Genomic DNA, 26,389 nt, shown 5'->3' with positions numbered 1-26,389 from the left:
CAGTTTTTTTTTTTTTTTGAGACGGAGTTTTGCTGTTGTTGCCCAGGCTGAAGTGCAATGGTGCAATCTCGGCTCACTGCAGCCTCTGCCTCCCGGGTTCAAGCGATTCTCATGCCTCAGCCTCCCGAATAGCTGGGATTACAGGCATGCACCACCATGCCTGGCTAATTTTTTTGTATTTTTAGTAGAGACGGGGTTTCTCCATGTTGGTCAGGCTGATCTCGAACTCCTGACCTCAGGTGATTCGCCCACCTTGGCCTCCCAAAGTGCTGGGATTACAGGCATTTTCACCACGCATGGCCAATTATGAGAGTTAAGCAATTAACCTATCCATTGCCTTCCATAATTAACTGTGTGTGTAGTGAGAGTATCTAAAATGTACTTTCTTGGCAAATTTTCAATATACTATACAAAATTATTAACACAAAGTATACATTACTTTTTGTTTGTGGTGGCTTATGCCTAAAAACATGCCCTTTGAGGAGGCTGAGGTGGGAGGATCGCTTGAGGCCAGGAGCTAGAGACCAGCCTAGGCAACATGTCAAAACCCAGTCTCTTAAAAAAAAAAAAAAAAAAAATCAAGGAAGGTCTAACAGGCAAAAAAAAAAAGGAAAAAAAAGAAAAAAGAAAAAAAAGAGAAAAGGGAAAAAAAGGAAAGAACAACAACAAAAATTAGCCAGATGTGGTGCTTCATGCCAGGGTCCCAGATACTTGGGAGGCCAAGGCGGGAGGATCATTCGAGCCTGGGAAATCGAGGCTGCAGTGAGCCATGATCACCCCACTGCACTCCAGCTTGGGCAACAGAGCAAGACCCCGTCTCAAAAAAAAAAAAAAAAAGCCTTGCTTTCCTGACCCATTGATCTGTTTGTTTTTTGTCCTCTGTCAGCAGCATATCAGCCTGATGACGTCAGGGACTGTATCTGTCCCCATCATTGCTGTACGTTCCCCACTGCTGAATAAACACGTTTATTTATTCAGTGGTGAATAATCTAAGCCTAGAGTCAATGTACTAGTTATTAGAGCAGATGCCATTATCGCTTCTTGGATCTCATTCCCAGGGTGTTCATTGGGCATCTGTCAAAAAAACAAAATTACAACACATTTAGTTTAAAGATCTTAATTGATTTTATTTGCAATTCTACAATCGGGCAACACTTCATTTCACAAAATGAAACTAGTTTTCCCATGAGCTGAGTAGGTAGGTTGGTTTTACAGGCAGAAAAAGGGCCAAGTAAAGCAGAAACAGAAAATAAAACGTGGAGTTCGGGTGCGGTGGCTCATGCCTGTAATCCCAGCACTTTGGGAGGCCGAGGCAGGCAGATCACCTGAGGTCAGGAGTTCGAGACCAGCTTGACCAACATGATAATGATGATGAAACCCTGTCTTTACTAAAAATACAAAAACATTAGCCGGGCGTGGTGGCAGGTGCCTGTAATCCCAGCTACTCAGGAGGTTGAGGCAGGAGAATCACTTGAACCAGGGAGGCGGAGGTTGCAGTGAGCCAAGATCACACCATTGCACTCCAGCCTGGGCAAGCAGAGCAAAACTCCGACTCAAAAAAAAAAAAGAAAACTTGGATTGGTCATTTTAAAGTTTCCTTTTGGAGTCTGAGTCTTGCTCTGTCACCCAGGCTGGAGTGCAGTGGTGCGATCATAGCTCACTGCAACCTCAACTTCCTGGGATCAAGCAATCTTCCCACCTCAGCCTCCTGAGGAGCTAAGATCACAGGTGTGTGCCACCATGCCCAGCTAATTTCTTTTTTCAGAGACAGGGTCTTGCCATGTTGGCCAGGCTGGATTTGAACTCCTGAACTCAAGCAATCCTCCTGCCTTGGCCTCCCAAAGTGCTGGGATTACAGACATGAGCCACCACCGCACTCAGCCCAAAGTTACTTTTCTTGTAAAGGTTAAAGCAGAGAGGACATCCTTATCATGCTGGCTAAAACTGACCTGGGAGACTTGTCTATCCTATCTCTCTCTCTCCTGATTTTGTAGAAGGTCAGATAAACAACTTAGTTTCTTTTTGATCATGTAAGACTTTAGGATGAGTGACTCCATTTTGGTTTAGTTTGTTGGGCCTGGTGTAGGAAGTCAGTCCAAAGTAATAGCCTCCTGTAAGTTTTCTATAACACATCCTGTGTCCAGATTGGTGGGTTCTTGGTCTCACTGACTCCAAGAATGAAGCCACAGACCCTCCGGTGAGTGTTACAGTTCTTAAAGATGGTGTGTCCAGAGTTTGTTCCTTCTGATGTTCAGACATGTCTAGAGTTTCTTTCTTCTGGTGGGCTTTTGGTCTCGCTGACTTCAGGAGTAAAACTGCAGACCTTTGCGGCGAGTGTTACAGCTCATAAAGGCAGCGCGCACCCAAAGAGTGAGCAGCAGCAAGATTTACTGGGAAGAGTGAAAGAATAAAGTTTCCACAGCATGGAAGGGGACCCAAGCACGTTGCCGCTGCTGGCTCGGGTGGCCTGCTTTTATTCCGTTATTTGGCCCCACCTACATCCTGCTGATTGGTCCATTTTACAGAGAGCTGATTGGTCCACTTTACAGAGTGCTGATTGGTCCGTTTTACAGAGTGCCGGTTGGTCCATTTTGACAGAGTGCTGATTGGTGCATTTACAAACCTTTAGCTAGACACAGAGTGCTGATTGGTGCATTTACAATCCTTTAGCTAGACAGGAAAGTTCTCTAAGTCCCGTACGCGATTAGTTAGACACAGAGCGCTGATTGGTGCATTTACAAACCTTTAGCTAGACACGGAGCGCTGATTGGTGCATTTACAATCCTTTAGCTAGACAGAAAAGTTCTCCAAGTCCCTACTCAACCAAGAAGCCCAGCCGGCTTCACCTCTCAATCCCCCCTCTAAACAGGACACCCCAACTGCTGTTGGGAATTTGGCCGATGACCACTCTAGCTACTTCCTGCTGAAAGAAGGGGCCCTGCAGTTGTAGTGTCCTCCAGAGGGGAACTCTTTAGGCCAGTGGAAGGGCCAGTGGGTCAGTCCAGGGGTCCTCAGTAGAAGTTGTTAGTTGAATTCATTTGGGATTCCATTTGTAAGACCATCTGTAGCTTGATGGCCTCGATTCTAGAAGAAACAGATTTGACAAGAAGGTTAAAAATGCAGGGCCCAAAGGTGAGTAAGAGCAAGATGGCTGCCACAGGACCTAGGGGAGAAGCCATGTTGCCCAACTCCAGAGGTTGCTATTAGAGTTTGAAAGGCATTGTCTGATTTCAGAAGCCTTTTCCTGTAAACGCCAGGTGGCATCTCGTGCTATCCCTGACCGCTTAGTGTAAAAACAACACTCTTCCCCTAAGAAGGTGCAGAGTCCTCCTTTCTCAGCAGTGAGGAGGTCTAGGCCTCAGTGGTTTTGGAGAGTTGCTGCTGCCAAAGAGTATATTTGCGATTGTAGAGTAAGGATAGATTTTGTTATTTCTTACAAACTGTCTGAGAAATCCTTTGAAGGTGTATGGTAGTAGAATAATGAAGTGGATAAACTGGCTATTCCGGTTCCTGTAGCAGTAGCCATTCCTAACCCTATAAGTAGGGATATTAGTTGTATGGCCCTGCACTGATAGACTTGAGCTTTGAGGGGCACAGATAGGGTCTGATTTCCATAAGATTAGAAGTTAGGATAATACATGTTACACTGTTAACTTTTTTAGCAAACTTTACTTTTGTTGAAAACCTTGTAAGCCTTGTAAGTTTGGGATTTCAATTATTCTTTGCTATTAGTAAGACTTTGTTCAGTCCATATTAGAATTGGTATAGATGGCTGCTTCCTGATTCTGTAAGTACTTTAAGATTTGGCTGAGTGGAAACAACTTGCATGTTTGAGCAGACCAATTATTAGGCAATTTTCCTAACTCTGCATCTACAAGAGTTTCCTTATCACTTACTGAATACCCATTGTGTCTTTTTCCCTTAATCGCCTGGGAGGAACCATCTATCATCCTGTCCTGAAGGGAGTTCCTCCTAGATCTGGTCAGACCTTTGTATGGTAATTAATTAAGATTTAGATCTCCTGTTAGGAAACCTGCTGGGTTAAGGATTTTTGATAGGAAGGCTATGGGTTGTCAGTGGCCTCAGTGCTTTCCAGCTATGCCCTTGTTTACACTGACAACAAGGTGGTATTGGAGTGTTATAGGGTTACAGAGAAGACCTTCAATTATCAATTATAGGTTTTAAATTTACCCTAGGGTACACTTTTTTTTTTTTTACTACTTCTATCTCCTTTTCTCTTTGACTTCTCCTTTGTCTCTGTCTCTTCCTCTCTGTCTCCTTCTCTTTGTCTTTCTGTTTCTTCCTCTCTTCTCTCTTTCTCTGACTTCCTGTCTCTTTCTCTCTTTCCTTTCTGCTGGTCTTTCCCTGCCTCTGCTAGCCGCTTATGCTGCTGTTCTCCCCTCTTCTTCCCATTTTTGATGGCTTCGGCTGTGTAAGACTGCCGCCTCCTTGGGTTTTTGCACTGTGTGCAATAACTCCATGGTTTCCTTGTGGTATTTAATGGGGGTTCCCCCAGAGGATAGAAACTCCCTTTCTTTCCATATTGCGGCATGGGCATGTAGGATTAGGTAAGCATACTTGCTCTATGTATACACATTTATTCTTTTTCCCTTTCCCAGTTCTAAGGCTCGGGTAAGTGCCACTAGTTCTGCTAACTGGGCGCTGGTCCCTGGGGGAAGAGGCTTACTTTCAAGTACAGTTACATCACTAACTATGGCATAACCTGCCCTTCATATCCCATTCTCCACAAATGAACTTCCATCAGTATATAGGTTAAGGTCAGGATTAGCTAAGGGGACTTCTAAGAGATCCTCTTGGGCAGCATAATTCTGGGCTATAATTTGTTGGCAGTCATGCTCAATTGGTTCCTCATCCTCTGGGAGAAAAGTGGCAGGGTTGAGGGCCACACATGTGCATATTTGAAGCACCAGCCCCTCAAGGTATAGTGCCTGGTATCTAAGTAGGCGATTGTCTGATAGCCATAAACTTTCTTTAGTGCCTAGGTTGCCATTTACATCATGAGTAGTCCAGACAGTGAGATCCTTTGCTTGTATTATTTTGATAGCCTCTGACACTGAGACAGCCACCGCTGCAACTACCCATAAGCAGTGAGGCCAGCCATTTGCTACTACATCAATTTCTTACTTAGGTATGCCACTGGTTGTGGGGTTATCCCATGAGTCTGAGTAAGGACTCCAAGAGCCATCCCTGCTCGCTCTGTGACGTTTTGTCCTGTGGGAAGGCTTAAAGCTGGAGCTTGTACTAGGGCCTGCTTTAAGGTTTTGAAGGCTGTTTCTGCCCCTGGTTCCCATTCTACTAGATGAGTATTTGCCCTCTGGGTCTCCTTGATTAGAGTATAGAGGGGCCTGGCTATCTCACTGTGTCTGGGGATCCACAATCAGCAAAAGCTGGTGATTCCAAGGAACCCCTGCAACTGTTAAATGTCTTAGGGTGAGGATAAGCCAGTATAGGCTATATTTGTTCCTTGCTGAGGGCCCTGATTCCTCTGGCTAAGATTAGGCCTAGATATTTGACCTGCTATAGGCAAAGCTGGGCCTTCGACCTAGATGACTTGTACCCTTGATTAGCTAGAAAGTTCAAGAGATCTAGAGTAGCCTGCTGGCATGAGGCTTCTGAACTAGTAGCCAAAAGTAAATCATCCACATACTGAAGGACCAGAGCACCTGGATTTGAGAAGTGGCCTAGATCTTGGGCCAGTGCCTGACCAAACAGATGAGGGCTATCCCTAAACCCTTAGGGCAAGACCATCCACGTAAGTTGGGACGTGTGGTCTGTGGAATCCTCAAAGGCAAAGAGAAACTGAGAGTCAGAGTGCAGGGGAATACAGAAGAAGGCATCCTTGAGGTCCAGAACAGTGAACCATTCTGCTTCCTCTGGTATTTGAGAGAGCAGGGTATACGGGTTGGATACAACTGGATATAGAAAAATTACTGCCTCATCGATGAGTCTAAGATCTTGCACTAGTCTCCATTGACCATTTGGTTTTTGTACTCCTAGAATTGGGGTGTTGCAGGGACTGCTGCATTTCCTTACTAAGCCTTGAGCTTTTAAATGTTTAACAATATCCTGTAATCCTTTATGAGCTTCAGGCTTTAAGGAATATTGCCTTTGATAAGGAAAAGTGGTGGGATCTTTTACCCTGATTTGGACTGGGCGGGCATTTTTTGCCCTTCCAAATTGTCCTTCCAATGCCCAGACTTCAGGCTTGATTTCATCCTCAGGTAGGGGACAACAAATGGGAAACTTGTTCCCCATATTCATGTAGATAGTAGCTCCGGCTTTGGCTAATATATCCCTCCCTAATAAGGGTGTGGGACTTTCAGGCATAACAAGAAAGGCATGTGAAAAGAGCAAAGTCTCCCAATTACAACTGAGGAGGTGGGAGAAATACCTGGTTACAGGCTGTCCCAGGATTCCTCGGATGGTAACGGACCTTGAGGACAGCTGTCCAGGACAGGAAATTAACACTGAGAAAGCTGCACCAGTGTCCAGGAGGAAGTCAATTTCCTGGCCGTCAATGGTTAAACTTACCTGGGTCTCAGTGAGAGTGATGACATGAGCTGACACTTACCCCAGGCACCCTCAGTCCTGTTGTTGGATCATCTGGTTGGGGGCTTCTGTCCCAGAGAAGCTTTGTCCTCTGGGGCAGTGTGCCTTCCAGTGATTGCCTTGGCATAGGGGACATGGACGAGGGGGCAGCTTGTTTCTCATTGGACAATCTTTTTTAAAGTGTCCTTGCAAACCACACTGATAACAAGCCATACTGGATGATTGGCCTGCTTCATTTTCTGTCCTCTCTGAACCACCAAGGTTTGTTTGTCTGAGGGCCATGACTAAGTCTGCGGCCTTTCTCTGATCTCGCTTTTCCTTTTGGGCCTGTTCCTCTTGGTCCCTGTTATAGAACAGTGAGGTTGCCAAGTTTAATAATGCCTCCAGATTTTGTTCAGGGCACAGGGCTCACTTTTGGAGCTTTCTCCTGATATCTGTGGCTGATTGGGTAATAAACTTATCTTTTAGGATCAATTGACCCTTGAGTGATTCGGGTGACAGGGGAGTATATTTTCTTAAGGCCTTCTGTAGCCACTCGAGGAAGGCAGAAGGATTTTCTTCCTTTCCCTGAGTTATGGTGGACATCAGTGAATAATTCATGGGCTTCTTCCTAATTATCCTTAGTCCTTCTAGAACAGAGGTCAACAGATGTTTATGACTCCAGTCCCCATGATCTGAATTGAAGTCCCAGTGGGGATCCATACTGGGGACAGCTTGCTGACCAGTAGGGAATTTGTCCCTTTCTTCAGCTGTCATTCTATCATTTACTTAACTAAGATACCAGGTACCTCCAAAGTCTTGGGCTGCAGCTAAAGCTGCATTATTTTCATTAAAGGCCAGGGTTTGATCTAACAATAGCATGACATCTCTCCAAGTGAGATTGAAGATTTGCCCTAGACCCTGTAGGACATCTATGTACCTATCAGGATCATCTGAAAACTTCCCCAGGTCTGCCTTGATCTGCTTTAAATCAGAGAGGGAGAAGTGGACAGGTACACATGTTAGACCAAATTCCCCTCCAGCTACAGTTTGAAGGGGACATAACCGAGAGCCCAGGGGAGTTCTGTGGTCCTTTGGAGATTTCTTTGCTTATTTCCTTCTGGGCAGGGGAGATTAGAGGAGGCTTGTCATTAATACGAAGGGGAGCTGTAGGGAGGCTAGGATATGGGGGTAAGCTGAAAGGTCCTCCTGTGGGATGTAAATTGCAACCTTTGCATAGTTGTGTATTCTCCTTTAATGAAAGGAAAGCTTGGACATAACTATTTCACTCCATTTGCCTTTCTCTTACAGAAAAGGTCAAGCTGCAGGATAGTATTGTAATTTGTACTTCCCTCAGGTGGCCATTTTTCCCCATCAGAGAGAGAATATTGGGGCCAGGCCACAGTGCAGAAAAAAATGAGCTGCCTCTTTTTCAGGGTTTGCAGGTCAGATTGGTCCCAATGGCCTAGGATGCATTTCAAGGGTGAGCCTGTTGATGCCTGTTTCCCATCTGAAAGACAAAACCGCCCACGATTTTGGTGTGTTTTGCTTCTCCCCTGCCCAAGAACCCACAATGGTCCCTGGGCCCTGCTGATCGGAATAGTTGCACTCACCGATGCAGCAGCAGAAACAACCCCTGCCCAAGAACCCGTAATGGTCACTAGACCCTGCTGATTGGAATAGTTGCGCTCACCAACGCAGCAGCAGAAACAGTAGCTTTCCTCCCAGACCACAAGGAGAACCGAGGAAGGTCGGATTTAGTGGCCCTTACCAACGCATTCTCAAAAACCTGCACCCTTGCCCGTCCTCCTAGACCACAAAGAGGACTGAGAAAAATTGGATTTAGTGGCCCTTACCAACGCATTCTCAAAAACCTGTTAGAGTCTTAAGCATTCTCCTTTTAGTATTGGGACCTTACCAATGTCCTACAATGATGTTATACCCCAAAAGTGAACTGAAGGGCCATACCATGAGGGAGGGAAGGGATCTCCAGGGTTGGAAGAGTGACACCTTTTGTCCTCACTTATATGAATAGGAGGATACAATTTCTGAGGCTCCCCATATCCTAGCTTCAGGAATAGCTTTTATTAGGCCTGCTTGTCTGAGGAGGGATCCTAAAATTCCAGATAGTCCCCCTACAACAGGGCTTTGGGCAAAAATTATGTCTTTCTGATTAGTGAGCCCAGGTGCCTAAAGAAGGTAACAGAGTCCTGAAGTTTATACTAGAAGTCATTCTTATAGGAGAAACTAGAAAAGCACCAGAGACGGGGAGTGGTTTTTAGAGGTGGGACTAGCCTCGGAGAAGAGAGATGAGGGGAAGTTTGTCTGACAGGCATTAGGACCCAGGAGGCAAGGGTCAGGACAGATAGGATAGATGGGCGAGTCTTGCTTGGGCGACATGACTTTGAGAGTTCCGCTCATGGCCACAGGATCAACCAACTTGTTGTCAAGACCCCAGAGCTGAGTGGCTTTCCTGTCAACCCTTGACTCAGCCCAGAAGTACAGGAAAAGCGGAAGCTGGTTCCAGGCAAACTAACGCTCCCAACTCCAAAAAGTCGGGGTTTGTTAGAGAGCCCCTTCCCAGAAAGCCTGACACCCATGTCTTTAGTCCAGCACCTGCGCTAGTCGCTTTTAACTGGCCGACAGGTGCCCAGTATTTAGCCCCCAAATTCTAAGGAAAAATAGGACAGAATAGCAAGCGAAAGGGGTCCGATGGTACTCACCGCTTGGTGATAGGCGATAGTCTCACCGCTTGGTGATAGGCGATAGTCCCTTCATGGTCGCCAAAATGTGTCCAGTATTGGTGGGTTCTTGGTCTCGCTGACTTCAAGAATGAAGCTGTGGACCCTCACGGTGAGTGTTACAGTTCTTAAAGATGGTGTGTCTGGAGTTTGTTCCTTCTGATGTTTGGATGTGTCTGGAGTTTATTCCTTCTGGTAGGTTCGTGGTCTCGCTGACTTCAGGAGTGAAGCTGCAGATCTTTGCAGTAAGTGTTACAGCTCATAAAGGTGGTGCGGACCCAAAGAGTGAGCAGCAGCAAGATTTATTGCGAAGAGTGAAAGAACAGAGCTTCTACAGCGTGGAAGGGAACCTGAGTGGGTTGCTGCTGCTGGCTCGGGTGGCCTTTTATTCCCTTATTTGGCCCCACCCACATCCTGCTGATTGGTCCATTTTACAGAGAGCTGATTGGTCCATTTTACAGAGTGCTGATTGTTCCGTTTTAGAGTGCAGATTTGTCCATTTTGACAGAGTGCTGATTGGTGCATTTACAAAACTTTAGCTAGACACAAAGTGCTGATTGGTGCATTTACAATCCTTTAGCTAGACAGAAAATTCTCCAAGTCCCCTACCTGATTAGCTAGACACAGAGCGCTGATTGGTGCATTTACAAACCTTTAGCTAGACACAGAGTGCTGATTGGTACGTTTACAAAAGTTCAAGTCCCCACCTGACCCAGAAGCCTAGCCAGCTTCACCTCTCAATCCCATACACAAATTTGACTCCTTCCCCATATCCACTCCCCCTCTTGTGTCTCCATCCTTCCTTCCCTCCCTCCCACCAAACCCAGAGGTCATGGACTTCTGTCTCATCTTCTTCTCTCTGCCTCCCTCCCTCTATCATCCTCAGTTGCCTTATTCTGTCTCTCCTCCCTCTGAAATTTCTCTTGATTCTTTTTTTTTTTTTTTTGAGGCAGGGTCTCACTTTGTTGCCCAGGCTGGAGTGCAGTGGCATGATCTCGGCTTACTGCACCCTCTGCCTCCCAAGTTCAAGCAATTCTCTGCCTTAGCCTCTCAAGTAGCTGGGATTACAGGCGCCCACCACCACACCTGGCTAAATTTTTTGTATTTTTAGTACAGATGGGGTTTCACTATCTTGGCCAGGCTGGTCTTGAACTCCTAACCTCATGATCCACCCGCATTGGCCTCCCAAAGTGCTGGGATTATAGGCATGAGCCACTGCACCCGGACTTTTAAAAAATTTATCGTAGAGATGAGGTCTTGCTGTGTTGCGTAGGCTGGTCTCAAACTCCAAGATCCTCCAGCCTCAGCCTCCCAAAGAGCTGGGATTACAGTCGTGAGGCACTGGACCCAGCCTGTGATGAATATTAATGCCTTATTAATTCTTTACCACCCCCTCCCCACACCATGAGGCCAGGAAGGGATGGTGGCATGGAGGGGTGGGGTGTCAAAACCATCCCCATTTTCCAAATGCAGGAACTGGAGCCAGTGAGCTCCTGTGGCCCAGGAGAGAGATGTGATTTAGAGCTGCAGCTCTGGAGTTTAACGGGTCCAGGTTCACATCCCAGCTTCCTGGCCCCTTGTTAGTTTCCTGCCATGTTGTTTTTCTTTTCTTTCTTTTTTTCTTTCTTTTTTGAGACAGAGTCTCGCTCTGTCACCCAGGCTGGAGTGCAGTGGTGCAATCTCAGCTCACTGCAACCTCCGCCTCCCAGGTTCAAGCGATTCTCCTGCTTCAGCCTCCCGAATAGCTGGGACTACAGGCATGTGCCACCACGCCTGGCTAATTTTTTGTATTTTTAGTAGAGACGGGGTTTCACTGTGTCAGCCAGGATGGTCTTGATCTCCTGACCTTGTGATCTACCCACCTCAGCCTCCCAGAGTGCAGGGGGTGTAGGAGTGTGCCACCGTGCCCAGCTGGTGGTTTTTTTTTTTTTTCTGTTGTTCCCCAGGTTGGAGGGGCAGGAAATGCTTTGAGGTCAAGGTGGCTGCAGGAAAAAGGATGACATTGAAGAGATGAGCCCATCGTTGGCAGAGCCTGGAAATGAAAAGGGTATAGCTAGAGGAACCCCCTCTCCTGCAGACTGGACTCACCACCAGCTCCAGTGACAGTGGGCTCAGAGGAGGTCCTGTAAGCCTGCTCAGTACAGGACACAGGCAAAAAAGGAACCTGGAGAGGGCAGCCTCTAGCCTCCCTGGCCTGGCAGCTGTAGGACCTACCTCTACAAAGCTAAAAAGTTTGTCACCTATACCCAGCCACAGCCCCAGGGAAACAGCCGTGTCCCCAGCACCTGCCAGGAAGGGTCAAGACCAGGAAATCAGATATTTTTTCTTCTAGCACAAGAACCCCCACCACCTCCCCAAGAGACATCTATAAGGAATATTTGGAGGGAGATACTGGGGCAAAAATAAATTAACAGGCCGGGCACAGTGGCTCGTGCCTGTAATCCCACCAGTTTCGGAGGCCGAGGCGGGCAGATCACTTGAGGTCAGGAGTTTGAGACCAGCCTGGCCAAACCCATCTATACTAAAAATACAAAAATTAGCTGGGTGCAGTGGGAGGCGCCTGTAATCCCAGCTACTCGGGAGGCCGAGGCAGGAGAATCGCTTGAACCCGGGAGGTGGAGGTTGCAGTAAGCCGAGATCACACTACCGCGCTCCAGCCTGGGTGACAGAGTGAGACTCTTGTCTCAAAAAAATGAAAAAAAAAAAAAAAGATTAACAGCAGCTGGGGTTCAGAAAATGGACAGATGTGGTTTTCCTCAAATACATGTCCTAGATGTAGGGTATCCAATTATTATGATTTTTATTTTATTTCATATTTATTTACTTTTTAGACAGACTCTCGCTCTGTTGCCTGGGCTAGAGTGCAGTGGCGCTGTATCCGGAATTGGGGGGTTCTTGGTCTCACTGACTTCAAGAATGAAGCCGTGGACCCTCGCGGTGAAGTGTTCCAGCTCTTAAGGTGGCGTGTCTGGAGTTTGTTTCTTCTGATGGTGAGATATGTTCAGAGTTTCTTCCTTCTGGTGGGTTCATGGTCTCACTGGCTCAGGAGTGAAGCTGCAGACCTTCGCAGTGAGTGTTACAGCTCATAAAAGCAGTGTGGACGCAAAGAGTGAGCAGTACAAGATTTATTGCAAAGAGCGAAAGAACAAAGCTTCCACAGCGTGGAAGGGGACCCAAGCGGGTTGCCACTGCTGGCTCGGCAGCCTGCTTTTATTCTCTTATCTGGCCCCACCCACATCCTGCTGATTGGTAGAGCCCAGAGGTCTGTTTTGACAGGGCGCTGATTGGTGCGTTTACAATTCCTGAGCTAGACACAAAGGTTCTCCACGTCCCCACCAGATTAACTAGATACAGAGTGTCAACACAAAGGTTCTCCAAGGCCCCACCAGAGTAGCTAGATACAGAGTGTCGATTGGTGCATTCACAAACCCTGAGCTAGACACAGGGTGCTGATTGGTGTGTTTACAAACCTTGAGCTAGATACAGAGTGCCGATTGGTGTATTTACAATCCCTGAGCTAGACATAAAGGTTCTCCAAGGCCCCACCAGAGTAGCTAGATACAGAGTGTCCATTGGTGCATTCACAAACCCTGAGCTAGACATAGGGTGATGATTGGTGTATTTACAATCCCTGAGCTAGACGTAAAGGTTCTCCACGTCCCCACCAGACTTGGGAGCCCAGCTGGCTTCACCCAGTGGATCCCACACTGGGGCTGCAGGTGGAGCTGCCTGCCAGTCCCACGCCGTGCGCCTGCACTCCTCAGCCCTTGGGTGGTGGATGGGACTGGGCACCATGGAGCAGGGGGCAGTGCTCGTCAGGGAGGCGCGGGCCGCACAGGAGCCCATGGAGGGGGTGGGAGGCTCAGGCATGGCGGGCTGCAGGTCCCGATCCCTGCCCCGCGGGAAGGCAGCTAAGGCCTGGTGAGAAATTGAGCGCAGCACCGGTGGGCTGGCACAGCTGGGGGACCCAGTACACCCTCTGCAGCCGCTGGCTGGCCCGGGTGCTAAGCCCCTCATTGCCCGGGGCCAGCAGGGCCGGACGGCTGCTCTGAGTGCGGGGCCCGCCAAGCCCACGCTGACCCGGAACTCCAGCTGGCACGCAAGCGCCGAGCGCAGCCCCGGTTCCCGCTTGCGCCTTTCCCTCCACACTTCCCTGCAAGCTGAGGGAGCCAGCTCTGGCCTTGGCCAGCCCAGAAAGGGGCTCCCACAGTGCAGCGGTGGGCTGAAGGGCTCCTCAAGCGCCGCCAAAGTGGGAGCCCAGGCAGAGGAGTCGCGGAGAGTGAGGGCTGTGAGGACTGCCAGCACGCTGTCACCTCTCAGCACCATCTCGGCTCACTGCAACCTCCACCTCCTGGGTTCAAGCAATTCTCTGGCCTCAGCCTCCTGAGTAGCTGGGATTATAGGTGCGCAGCACTATGCCCAGCTAATTTTTGTGTTTTTAGTAGAAATGAGGTTTCACCACATTGGCCAGGCCAGACCAGCCTGGACAATAGAGTGAGACCCTATATAGGGATCTCACTATATAGAGCAATACAGCGGGATCACCCGACCTCGGGTGATCTGCTCTTGTTGGCCTCCCAAAGTGCTAGTATTACAAGTGTGAGCCAATGCGCCCAGCCCTATTCTTTTTTTTTTTTTTTTTTTTTTTTTGAGATCAAGTCTTGCTCTGTCACCCAGGCTGGAGTGCAGTGGCATGATCTCTGCTCACTGCAACCTCTGCCTCCTGAGTTCAAGTGATTCTCCTGCCTCAGCCTCCTGAGTAGCCGGGATTACAGGCACCCGCCACCACACCCGGCTAATTTTTGTATTTTTAGTAGAGACGGGGTTTCACCATGTTGGTCAGGCGGGCCTGGAACTCGTAATGTCAGGTGATCCACCTGCCTCGGCCTCCTAAAGTGCTGGGATTACAGGCGTGAGCCACCGTGCCCTCATCTTTTTTTTTTTTTTAACAAAACACAGATGTAGAATTAGAGCCTTCAGGGGTGGGTGCAGTGGCGCTCACACCTTTAATCCCAGCACTTTGTGAAGCCAAGGCAGGAGGATCCCTTGAGTCTCGGTGTTTGAGACCAGTCTGGACAATAGAGTGAGACCCTACCTCTACGAAAAAAAATTCTTTTTGTTTTGAGATGGAGTCTTGCTCTGTTGCCCAGGCTGGAGTGCAGTGGCGCAATCTCGGCTTATTTGCAGCCTCTGCCTCCTTGGCTCAAGTGATTCTTCTGCGTCAGCCTCCAGAGTAGCTGGGACTACAGACATGCACCACCACGCTCGGCTAATTTTTGTATTTTTTGTAGAGATGGGGGTTCCACCATGTTGGTCAGGCTGGTCTCGAACTCCTGACCTCAAGTGATCTGCCTGTCTTGGCCTCACAAATGGCTGGGATTACAGGCACGAGACACCGTGCCTGGCCCTGGGAACATGTTTACATGGACTTTGTTCACTTTTTAAAACAAACTGAGGGTAACTTACTAGATCTGTGAACTAACGAAAGAGAAAAAAAAGAAAGAAAGAAAACAAACAAGAACAAAGAACAAAGTGTTCTGAGGTTGCTTTTATTCCAAGAACTCTGTGAGCTCCGCCCAGATACCACTGGCGCCTGCTTGTGTCCCCAGGGGACCTACACACAACAGCACCAGCACCATGAGGGCGCTCTGGACCCACACGAGCCCTGGTCCCCCTGTCAGTCAATGTGACTGAGTCCGCCATTGAGGCCAGTCTGGCCAGCCCCAAGTGGTCCCTCTGAGTCCCCAACTCCCTGGCCAGCAAGGAGTGAAGCTCCATGCCCCTCGGTCCACGCCTCCAGAGTCTGAGCATATCCTGCAGCCTCGATCTCAGGAGGCAACGCATGCAGCCCCCCTGCACTCAGAAAGGGGGCTTCTCCAGTCGTGGTCTTCTTCTCCGTCCACAAGTTTCCAGATGGCCCCTCCTTGGAGCCCCTGCCCAGGCAGGGAATGGCCACATCCTCGGGCAGAGCCAAGAGTCACCGTCTTTCGTGGGCCTGGGACCAGGCCCAGCCAGGACGCTAGGAGGCTGCCTCTGCTGCCGTGGGCTGGATCAACATGGTGGTGGCCTGCAGCGGGTAGTAGCGGCCCCGCCAGGTCTTCCAGAAGATTCCCTTCTTAAGCTTCTGCCGCTGCTGTGGGATGGAGCGGAAGTACTGGCCGTTGAGGTTGGAATGGCTGCAGGTGCCAAACCACCAGCCTCCTGCCGGGGTCAGGGGAGAGGGAACATGGTCAGGTCTTTGAGCCACCAATGGGGCTGAAAGGAGATAGGGATAGGGTTGAGGATGAGGCAGGTTGGGGACCAGGCTGGGCTTTGGGCTTGACTTTTTTTTTTTTGAGATTGAGTCTTACTCTGTCACCCAGGCTGGAGTGCAGTGGTGCGATCTCAGCTCACTGCAACCTCCGTCTCTCAGGTTTAAGTGATTCTCCTCCCTCAGCCTCCCAAGTACCTGGGATTACAGGCGCCTGCCACCACACCTGGCTAATTTTTGGTCTTTTTTTTGAGACTGAGTCTCACTCTATCTCCCAGGCTGGAGTGCAGTGGCACAATCTCGGCTCACTGCACCTCTGCCTCCCAGGTTCAAGGGATTCTCGTGCCTCAGCCTCCTGAGTAGCCGGGATTACAGGCACCTGCCACCATGCCTGGCTAGTTTTTGTATTTTTAGTAGAGAGGGGGTTTCACCATGTTGGACAGGTTGGTCTCAAACTCCTTACCTCATGTGATCCACCCGCCTCAGCCTCCCAAAGTGCTGGGATTACAGGTATGACCCACTGCGCCTGGCCTAATTTTTGTATTTTTAGTAGAGACAGGGTTTCACCATGTTGGCCAGGCTAGTTTTGAACTCCTGACCTCAGGTGATCCATCCACCTTGGCCTCCCAAAGTGCTGGGATTACAGGTATGAGCCCCCACACCTGGCCTTATTTTTAAGTTTAAAAAAAATTTTTTTTTGAGACAGGGCCTGGCTCCATTGCCCAGGCTGGAGTGCAGTGGTGTGGTGATGGCTCAATGCAGCGTCAACCTTACGGGCTCAAGTGATTCTTCTACCTGGGCCTCCCAAGTAGCTGGGACCACAGGTGTGAGCCACCATGCCTGGATTTTTTCTTTTTCTTTTGAGGCAGGGGTCTCACTCTGTCACCCAGGCTTGAGTGCAGTGGCGCAGTCTCAGCTCACTGCAGCCTTATCTCCTAGGCTCAAGAGATCCTCCCAACTCAGCCTCCCAAGTAGATGGGAACACAGGCAGGCACCACCATGCCCAGCTAGTTTTTTGTATTTTTAATTGAGACAGGATTTCGCCATGTTGCTCAGATTGGTCTCCTGGGCTCAAGTGATCCACTCGCTTCAGCCTCCCAAAGTGCTGGGATTGCAAGTGTGAGCCACCATGCCTGACTAATTTTTTTTTTTTTTTTGAGAATTGCTTGAACCCGGGAGGTGGAGGTTGCAGTGAGCCAAGATCGCACCACTGCACTCCAGCTTAGGCAACAGAGTGAGACCCTGTTTCAAAAAAAAAAAAAAAAAAGAATCCTGTGGAGCACCATTATAAAGATGTTTGTGGCCGGGTATTGTGGCTCATGCCTGTAATCCCAACACTTTGGGAGGCCGAGGTGGGCAGATCACTTGAGGTCAGGAGTTCAAGACCACCCTGGCCAACATGGTGAAACCCCGTCTCTACTAAAAATACAAAACAATTATCTGTGCGTGGTGGCAGGAACCTGTATCCCAGCTACTCAGGAGGCTGAGGCAGGAGAATCACTTGAACCCAGGAGGCAGAGGCTGCAGTGAGCCAAGATCACGTTACTTGCACTCCAGCCTGGGAGACACAGCGGGACTCTGTCTCAAAAAATAAATAAGTAGGCCGGGCACGGTGACTCACGCCTGTAATCCCAGCACTTTGGGAGGCTGAGGCAGGCAGATCACGAGGTCAGGAGATCGAGACCATCCTGGCTAACACGGTGAAACCCCATCTCTACTAAAAATACAAAAAAATTAGCCAGGCGTGGTGGCGGGCACCCATAGTCCCAGCTACTCGGGAGGCTGAGGCAGGAGAATGGTGTGAACTCGGGAGGCGGAGCTTGCAGTGAGCCAAGATCCTGCCACAAAGCACTCCAGCCTGGGCGACAAAGTGAGACTCCGTCTCAAAAAATAAATACATAAATAAATAAATAAACAAACACATAAGTAAATAAAAGTAAAGACGGTCAAGACCCTTTTCAGGATGGGAAAACTGAGGCCAGATAGGCTAAGTTAGTGGCCCAATCACACACACGGCATGTAAGGAAGAGGTAGGGGCAGGAAACAGATGCAATGTGGGGTTGAAGGCAGGACACAGCAGCAGAAAGATAAGGAGGGAAGCTGCTGGCTGGGTGTGGCATGGCAGGGCCTGCTCACCAGAGAGGCTCTTGGCGCAGTTCTTGTCCCTGCGGAGGTCGTGATCCTGGTCCCAAGTGGAGAAGGGTACGGAGAGGCCGCTGGGTGGGACGGTGGTGGCGCCCAGCTGGCTGGCCACGGGTGCAGTGAGCTGCAGGCTGTAGGCCGTGTCCTCGCCACCCAGGTGCACGGAGAACTGCAGCGACTCGGCGTTGCCATCCCAGTCCCGCAGCTGCACGGCCAGGCGGCTGTTGCGGTCCCCCGTGATGCTATGCACCTTCTCCAGACCCAGCCAGAACTCGCCTGGAGTGGGAGAGGCCACTCCGTGAGGCAGGGCCACTTCTGAGGGTCCCTCTTCCTCCCCTGCCTCTGTCCCCACTAGAAACACCTACCGTGGGGATCCCCGAACCCCGCCTTGTAGGCTTCCCAGGGCCGGTTGAAGTCCACTGAGCCATCGTGGCGCCTCTGAATTACTGTCCAGCCTCCATCTGCCCAGAAAGGTACAAGGTCACCAGGAAGTCCCTCTTCACAGAGGACCCCACTCCCTCATCTGGCTGCCAAGCACCAAACCCCCTCCAAACCCAGGAAGACAGGAACTCCCTCACTCATCCCTGGAGGACTCGAGGAGGGTGGGTCAGAGGGAGGAATATTATGGGCTGGCCTTGGGAAGATCTTTGTCCCAAGAACCCAGCAGGGACTGAGTGTGGGAGGGAGTAGGCAGTGGAAATCTGCAAAGCCTCTCTGGGCCAGCTGAACTGGGTCTTCCTCTGCAGTTCTCAACCACAAAACCCTGTGTTGTAACCTCTTGTAATGGAAAGGACTTATCAGTGGAAAAAAGAGCTTTCTTTTTTTTTTTTTAGAGATGGAGTCTCACTCTGTTGCCCAGGCTGGATCGCAGTGCCGCAATCTCAGCTCACTGCAACCTCTGCCTTCAGGGCTCAAGTGATTCTTGTGCTTCAGCCCCACAAGCAGCTGGAATCACAGGCACCTGCCACCACGCCTGGCTAATGTTTATGTTGGTAGAGATAGGGTTTCACCATGTTGGCCAGGCTGGTCTTGAACTTCTGACCTCAAGTGATTTGCCCGCCTCGGCCTCCCAAAGTGCTGGCATTTCAGGTGTAAGCCGCCGTGCTCAGCCTTTGTTTTTTTTTAGAAACGAGGTTTTGTTGTGTTGCCCAGGTTGGAATGCGGTGGCTATTCACAGGTGTGATCACGGCTCACTGCAGCCTTTAACTCCTGGGCTGAAGTGACCCTCCTGCCTTGGCCTCCCGAGTAGCTGGGACTACAGGCGTGTGCCACCATGCCCAGCAAGGGCTGAATTTTATTTTATTTTATTTTATTTTATTTTATTTTCTCTCTTTTTTATTTTTTTGGTGGGGGGACGGAGTCTCGCTCTGTCGCCCAGGCTGGAGTGCGGTGGCATCATCTCAGCTCACTGCAACCTCCGCCTCCCAGGTTCAAGAGATTCTCCTGCCTCAGCCACCTGAGTAGCTGGGATTACAGGTGCACACCACCATGCCCGGCTAATTTTTGTATTTTTAGAAGAGACAGGGTTTCACCATGTTGGTCAGGCTGGTCTCGAACTCCTGACCTCATGATCTGCCTGCCTCAACCTCCAAAAGTGCTGGGATTACAGGTGTGAGCCACTGCACTTGGCCTTTTTTACTTTTACAAAATTTTTTGTAAAGATGAGCTCTCACTATGTTGTCCAGGCTGGTCTCGAACTTCTGGACTCAAGTGATCCTCACGATAGGCCTCCCAAAGTGTCGAGATTACAGGTGTGAGCCACTACACCCAGACAAGGGCTGCATTTTAAAGAAAAGAGGCCAGGAGCAGTGGCTAATGCCTATAATCCCAGCATTTTGGGAAGCCAAAGTTGGCAAATCATTTGAGGTCAGGAGTTTGAGACCAGCCAGACCAACATGGTGAAACCCAGTCTCTACTAAAAATACAAAAATTAGCTGGGTGTGGTTGCTCGCACCTGTAGTCTCAGCTACTGGGGAGGCTGACGCTGGAGAATTGCTTGAACCTGGGAGGCAGAGGTTTCAGTGAGCTGAGATCGTGGCATTGCACTCCAGCTCCAAGAGCAAAACTCCATCTCAAAAAAAAAAAAAAAAAAAAAGACCAGCTTGGGCAACATAGCAAGACCCTGCCTTTAATTTTTTTTTGTTTTGTTTTCAATTTAAAGAAAGACAACAGGGCCTATGGGGAGAGGGGCCCCTGGTGGACTAACACACCCTACCTGAGGTCATCTTGCAGTTCACCAAAAATGGCAGAGACCCCTGAGGCTGGATTTCAAATAGTCCACTCTGCCTTTCCCCAACCTGGAACAGCTCCTGGCAATCCCTGGGCAGCCCTGAAGGGAGATAAAGTGGAGAGTTGAAACAGGAGGGCAGCCCCTGGGGGGGTCTCAGGAGCCAGGCATATCTGGGGGCTTAACAGTGGATGACCAGGGAAGTAAAAGGCAAATCTCATCTCATGACCACCTCTCTGCCATCTGCCTAACCTCTTCCATGGCTCCCTATGTCCTTCCTCAGCATGGTCCACAAGGCACCTGGAGGACCAGCCCCCGTGCCCATCCTCCTCCTGCCATGCTGTACCCACACCCTTTCTGGCACACAGGCTTTCTTCCCACCCTTGTACCACACACTGTCCTGCCACAGGGACTTTGCACATGCTGTTCCCCCTGCCTGGGACTCTCTTTTTTTGTTTTGTTTTTTGATACAGAGTCTCGCTGTCGCCAGGCTGGAGTGCAGTGGCGCGATCTTGGCTCACTGCAACCTCCGCCTCCCAGGTTCAAGCAATTCTGCCGCAGCCTCCGGAGCAGCTGGGACTACAGGCATGTGCCACCACGCCCGACTAGTTTTTGCATTATTAGTAGAGACGGGGGTTTCACCATGTTGGCCAGACCGGTCTCGATCTCCTGACCTCGTGATCCGCCAGCCTTGGCCTCCCAAAGTGCTGGGATTACAGGTGTGAACCACTGCGCCCAGTGGGACTCTCTTTCCTCACTTCTCTCTCTGGGTCCCAGCTTCTGGAAGGACACCTTGCCTTGCCTCACCCCCAGACCAGGCCAGACCACCCCAAATGGGAATTGAGCAAGGACTTCCCACTCCTGGACACTGAGATCATCTAGGGGTCTCTCCTCTGACTCAATGGAGGCTCCATGAGGCTGGGGACAAGGAGCAGCTCTGCCCACAGCCTGGCACCAGCATCCACGCAGGCCCCAGCGCATAGCAGCTGCTCAATAAAGACTTGATGAATGGGCCGGGCGCAGTGGTTCATGCCTGTAATCCAGCACTTTGGGAGGCGGGCGGATCGGTCAGGAGTTTGAGACCAGCCTGGTCAACATGGCCAAACCCCATCTCTAGTAAAACATACAAAGATTAGCTGGGTGTGATGGTGGACGCCAGTAATCCCAGCTCCTTAGGAGGCAGAGGCAGGAGAATCGCTTGAACCCGGGAGGCAGAGGTTGCAGTGAGCTGAGATTGAGCCATTGCACTCCAACCTGGGTGACAGAGTGAGACTCTGTCTCAAAAAAAAAAAAAAGACTTGATAAATGAATAAAAATTAGCTGGGCGTGGTGGCGGTAGGCGCCTATAATCCCATCTACTTGAGAGGCTGAGGCAGGAGAATCACTTGAACCCAGTGGGAGGCAGAGGTTGCAGTGAGCTGAGATTGTGCCACTGCACTCCAGCCTGGGCAACAGAGCGAGACTCCGTCTCAAAAAGCAAACAAAAAAGTCTTGATAAATGAATGAATGAATGAATGAATGAATGAGGCAGCAGATCCAGAACGGGAAGAACTGTGCTGAGCAGGAGCATCTCAGAGGCTCTGCCTGGGGTCCCAGCTCCTAGAGGGAGAGGAGGCAGGGTTGAGGAAAGAAAGAGGGAGGGAGGAGGGGAGGATGGCGTTGAGCACGTCTGGAGGCTCAGACGCTCCAGACTGGGAGGAACCGCCCCCAGCCCAGCCGGAAAAGTAGGGGAAAGGTCGAAATGAGTCTGCACGGTGGGGGTGGGGGCGGGCCCAGAGTGACCAGCAAGACGCTTTCCGGCCCCTCAGGCATCTCCCCTTTCCCCTACTTTCCTCCCATCCAGTAAGGATGGGCACGCGGCCAAACCACCAGTGTGGCTTCCATGAATGCCAGCTGTTCGCCTTCCCAGCTCTGAACTTTCTCCTACTTGGCGGGCCTGAGCCAAGAGTCTGGGAGTCCCGAACCCACAGAACCCCTGCCCCCTTCCACCGCATTTCCCAGCCAGGACTTGTGCCTTCCCCCGTCACCCTCCAGAAGCCCCTCATCCTGGGATGGTGGCTTTGGGAGGGTGGACAGGACCCTGACCACGCTGAGATGCCAGCCTGGTGGGGTTGGGGGCAGGCAGCACGGAGGTGGGAAGGAGCAGGAGCTTGGGGAGGAGAGAACCCTCAAGTCTACAGTGCTGCAAGCCTGCCACTGACCCTAGGGTGTGAGAGGGGGATCCAAACTTTCACCCAGTTGGCCGTGGACAGCCACAGATGCAGGGAAGGATGAGGACCACAGAGAAACCGTGTGGGGCCGTGAATTTAGAGAACCGCGAGTCTGCATCGGACACACGTGGACAAGTTGTGGTTCGAGATGAACGGAGATTTGGGAATAAAGCACCTACAACTTGTGGTGGCAGCAAAAGCCCACTTTCTGCGGCGGGGAGGGGGCCGGCGGGGCCGGGGAGGGAGGAGGAGAACAAGAGAGGGAGGAGGAAGAGGGGTCAGGGACCTGGAGCATTGGATTTGTAAGATACAAGAGTGTTTCTGGTCTGGGAGCTGGGGGTTCCCAGCCCTAATTCCCACATACCCCAAGACATTGTGGAGGGCCCAAATCTACAAACACTCCTACCTGGCACCCCCTCCTCCGTGACACCCTCTCCTAGAAGGTTCTAACCTTCAGGATGGCACCCCGAACCCCATTTCTACCTTCTCCAGCACCCCTGCAGCTCAAGTCCCTCAAGATCTCTTTCTCCACCTCTGTTCCAATCAGTGACCAGCAGGGCTTCAGGGACAGCCCACTGGCTTGCAGAGGAGAAGGGTTGGGTGGCCTGGCTGGGCCAGGTCAGGGCTGAGGAAGGAGGTGCTCCCATCAGCTTTGACCCAGAGACTGGTGAGCCCTCAGGGACTCCAGGCCAGGACATCTTCTCCTTAAGGTGGACCTGACAAGGAGAGGACCAGCAATGGCAAGTGGCGGGGTAGGGGTGGCCACCGGAGAGCATCGAGGGCCAGACACTCACGGTGCAGGCGGCTGACATTGTGAGCCGGGTCAACTGGCTGGGCCATCTCGGGCAGCCTCTTTCTTCGGGCAGGCTTGGCCACCTCATGGTCTAGGTGCTTGGGGTCCAGGAGGCCAAACTAGGATGGGACGGGAGGAGGGTGTCAGGTCCTGCCTGGCCCCACGTCCCCAACCACAGGTCCAGTTCTCACCACCTCCCTCCCAACCTGGGGTCCCAGCTATCAGAGGGACCTTTTCTCCCTTGATCCTAGGGTTACCTGGCTTTGCAAATGCTGAATTCGCAGGTGCTGCTTCTCCAGGTGCCGCTGCTGCTGGGCCACCTTGTGGAAGAGTTGCTGGATCCTGCTGTTCTGAGCCTTGAGTTGTGTCTGGGGAGGGGTGAAAACCTTGGTGAGGACCCAGCTTGCCTTCCCCAACCTCTTAATTCATCCAGTCATCCATCCTTCCAAATCTCCATCCGCTGAGGCCAGGCAAGGGAGTGTTTCTTTTTTCTTTTTTTTCCCAATGACGGGGTCTCGTTCTCTCGCCCAGGCTGGAGTGCAGTGGTGCTGTCACAGCTCACTGCAGCCTCCAACTCCTGGGGTCAAGCGATCCTCCTGTTTTCAGCCTCCTGTGTAGCTGGGACTAGTCATGCAGCTCTATGCCTGGCTTATTTTTTATTTTTTTAGACAGAGTCTCGCTCTGTCACCCAGGTTGGAGTGCAGTGGCGCAATCTTGGCTCACTGCAACCTCTGCCTCCCAGACTCAAGTGATTCTTGTGTCTCAGCCTCCCAAGTAGCTGCCACCAAACCTGGCTAATTTTTGTATTTGTATTTTATTTTATTTATTATTATTATTATTTTGAGACGGAGTCGAGCTCTGTCGCCCAGGCTGGAGTGCAATGGCATGATCCCGGCTCACTGCAACCTCCGCCTCCCGGGTTCAAGAGGTTCTCCTGCCTCAGCCTCCCAAGTAGCTGGGATTACAGGCGCCCACCACCACACCCAGCTAATTTTTGTGTTTTTAGTAGAGACGGGGTTTCACTGTGTTGGTCAGGCTGGTCTTGAACTCCTGACCTCAGGTGATCCACCGGCCTCGCCCTCCCAAAGTGCTGGGACTACAAGCGTGAGCCACCGCGCCTGGCCTTATTTTTATTTTATCACTATTTTTTTTTGAGGAGTCTCACTCTGTTGCCCAGGCTGGAGTGCAGTGCTGCGATCTCGGCTCACTGCAACCTCCGCCTCCCGGGTTCAAGAGATTCTCCTGCCTCAGCCTCCCAAGTAGCTGTGATTACAGGCATGCACACCATGCCAGGCTAATTTTTTGTATTTTTAGTAGAGATGAGGTTTCTCCATGTTGGCCAGGCTAGTCTCTACAGCAGGTGGAGGCTCCGTGAGCCACTGCGCCCGGTCATTTTTTAATTTTATGTTTATTTTATTTTATTTATTTTATTTTGTGTGTGTGTGTGTGTGTGTGTGTGTGTGTGTGTGTGTGTCTGTGTAGAAGAGACGGGGGTCTCGCTATTTTGCTTTAGGTGGTCTTGAACTCCTGGCCTCGAGCGAACCTCCCTCCTTGGCTTCCTAAGGGGGAGCCCATCCCTTGACGCAGGGGAGCCCAGGGAGCCACAGTTGCGCACCCCCCGCCCCCCACTCGTGTCCATACCCTTCCAAGCCAGCAGAGCCACTAGGGGCGCAGAGAACCAGCCCTGGGGACACGTACCTGCAGGCTGTGAAGGACCTCAGGGTCCACCCGGCTCTCAGGGGCTAACGGGAGGTCGGTGGACCCCTCGGTTCCCTGACAGGCGGACCCGCACGCGCTCAGGCGCCGCTCCAGCGCGCTCAGCTGACTGCGGGTGCGCTCCGCGTGTTCGCGCAGCCCCTGGCCGAGCTGCAGGAGTCCGTGCGCCAGGACATTCATCTCGTCCCAGGACGCAAAGCGCGGCGACTTGGACTGCACGGGGCCGCCCTGAGCGCTCAGCAGCACGGCGGTGGCGGCGCAGAGCATCAGGGCTGCCCCGGCCGTCGGAGCACCGCTCATCCTCTTAGGTAGCCTGGGAGCGGGGATTCGGGGACTCTCGGGGACGTTGGGGTTCCAGGTGCGAGGACTGGAGACGCGGAGGACCGGGGGTAAGACCCGCTTGGTTGCAGAAGCCGCTGGAAAGAATCGGATCACAGTCGTGTGAGGATCCGCTCAGCTCGGCTTCTCCCCGCCGCGCCCGAGGACGGTTTTTATAAGTTGGGTGCGGAGTGGGCGGAGGAGTCTTGGAGGCGGGGTGCGGGGAGTGCTGGGGGCAGGGCCTGTGGCCGGGGGTGGGGTCCTGTCCTCTGGAGGCCTGGTAGTCTGCGGGCTGGGGGATGCCCTGGGGATGCCAAACTGTGGCTCTCCCGCCCCCGCTGCAGGCTCAGGCAGGCCTTCCTCTGCGAACCGTGGGAGACGTGACTCTTCTTTCCCCCACGGTGCCCGCCTCTAGTGTGGAATTCCAAGCCCCCTATTCCGCCCCCGCCTTACCCAGTGGCGGAGAGGGCGCACGCCTGAGGTCAAGACTTCCAGACCAGGCCGGCCAACATCGTGAAACCGAGTCTCTACTAAAAATACAAAAAAAAATTAGCCGGGCTTGGTAGTGCGCGCCTGTAGTCCCAGCTACTCGGGAGGCTGAGGCAGTAGAATCGCTTGAACCCGGGAGGTGGAGGTTGCAGTGCGCCGAGATGGCGCCATTGCGCTCCAGCCTGGGCGACAGAGCCAGAGTACGTCTCAAAATGAAAGAAGAGAAAAGAAAAGAAAAAAAAGAAAAGAGAGAGAAAGAAGGAAAGAAGGAAGGAAGGACGGAAAAAGAAAGAGAGAGGGAGGGAGGGAAGAAGGAGAGAGAGAGAGAAAAGAGAGAAAGGAAGGAAGGAAGGAAAAGAAAAAGAGCTGAGTTCAGCGGAGCCCTGAACTCACCAAAAGTCCTTGCCTTGCGGAGGCTTCGTGTGACCTCCATCCCAAGACCAGGAGAGACTTTTCTGGGCTCGCATGTTCCTTCCCGTGAAAGGGTTCGTCATCCCAGCTGTGTTTATGAGACTCTTTGACTTCCATTTCTCCCCTGAGCCCGAAATTATGAGTGCCTTAGCGGCAGGACTTGGATCAGGGCCTCACCCCCATAGCCTACCCTCTACCGCCAGGGTCTTTAATGTCCTGAGCTTTGCCTATAATAAAGCAGGAACTTAGAGAACAGAAAGAGGAGACACAAGGAAGGGAGGAACCAGGGCGGTCGCCCATGACTGTGGTCGCAGCTACTTGGAAGCCTGAGGTGGGAGGTTCACTTGAGCCCAGGAGGTAGAGGCTGCAGTGAGCCACAATGGTGCCACTGCACTCCAGCCTGGGCAACAACAGAGTGAGAGCCTGTCTCTAAAAAAGAAATAAAATAAGAGTCTGTGGCCGGGCGCGGTGGCTCACGCCTGTAATCCCAGCACTTTGGGAGGCCTGGTGGGGGGAGGGGGGCGGATCACCTGAGGTCAGGGG

The 26,389-nt window shown here is 51.3% G+C and overlaps 1 protein-coding gene across 2 annotated transcripts; it reads right to left on the bottom strand.

Annotated features, from left to right (window-relative positions):
• Positions 1-14,822: 14,822 nt before the first annotated feature.
• On the bottom strand, positions 14,823-25,359 carry ANGPTL4 (angiopoietin like 4). Of its 2 annotated transcripts, XM_004059925.5 has the most exons (7): positions 24,611-25,359; positions 23,170-23,280; positions 22,914-23,031; positions 19,898-20,011; positions 18,048-18,143; positions 17,677-17,958; positions 14,823-15,491 (listed from the first exon to the last, which is right to left on the bottom strand). In XM_004059925.5, exons 1-7 carry the CDS (start codon positions 24,926-24,928, stop codon positions 15,310-15,312), a joined length of 1,221 nt encoding a protein of 406 aa, XP_004059973.3. In that variant the 5' UTR covers positions 24,929-25,359; the 3' UTR covers positions 14,823-15,309. The 2 variants fall into 2 exon arrangements, with proteins under 2 accessions (XP_004059973.3, XP_004059974.3); XM_004059926.5 differs by lacking the exon at positions 19,898-20,011 and having other exon boundaries at positions 24,611-25,141.
• Between the last annotated feature and the right edge of the window lie 1,030 nt (positions 25,360-26,389).

This window comes from Gorilla gorilla, chromosome 20, assembly GCF_029281585.2.
Source record: "Gorilla gorilla gorilla isolate KB3781 chromosome 20, NHGRI_mGorGor1-v2.1_pri, whole genome shotgun sequence".
NCBI classification, from domain to species: domain Eukaryota; kingdom Metazoa; phylum Chordata; class Mammalia; order Primates; family Hominidae; genus Gorilla; species Gorilla gorilla.
This window is presented reverse-complemented; position numbering and strand designations above follow the sequence as displayed.

Excerpts from the sequence above, each read along its gene's own strand:
- ANGPTL4 (XM_004059925.5), bottom strand. The coding sequence starts at position 24,928 with ATGAGCGGTGCTCCGACGGCCGGGGCAGCCCTGATGCTCTGCGCCGCC. Across the intron at positions 23,032-23,169 it reads TTCAGCATTTGCAAAGCCAG|TTTGGCCTCCTGGACCCCAA; the intron begins GTAACCCTAGGA and ends GTCCCATCCTAG. Across the intron at positions 17,959-18,047 it reads GGGGTTCGGGGATCCCCACG|GCGAGTTCTGGCTGGGTCTG; the intron begins GTAGGTGTTTCT and ends CTCCCACTCCAG.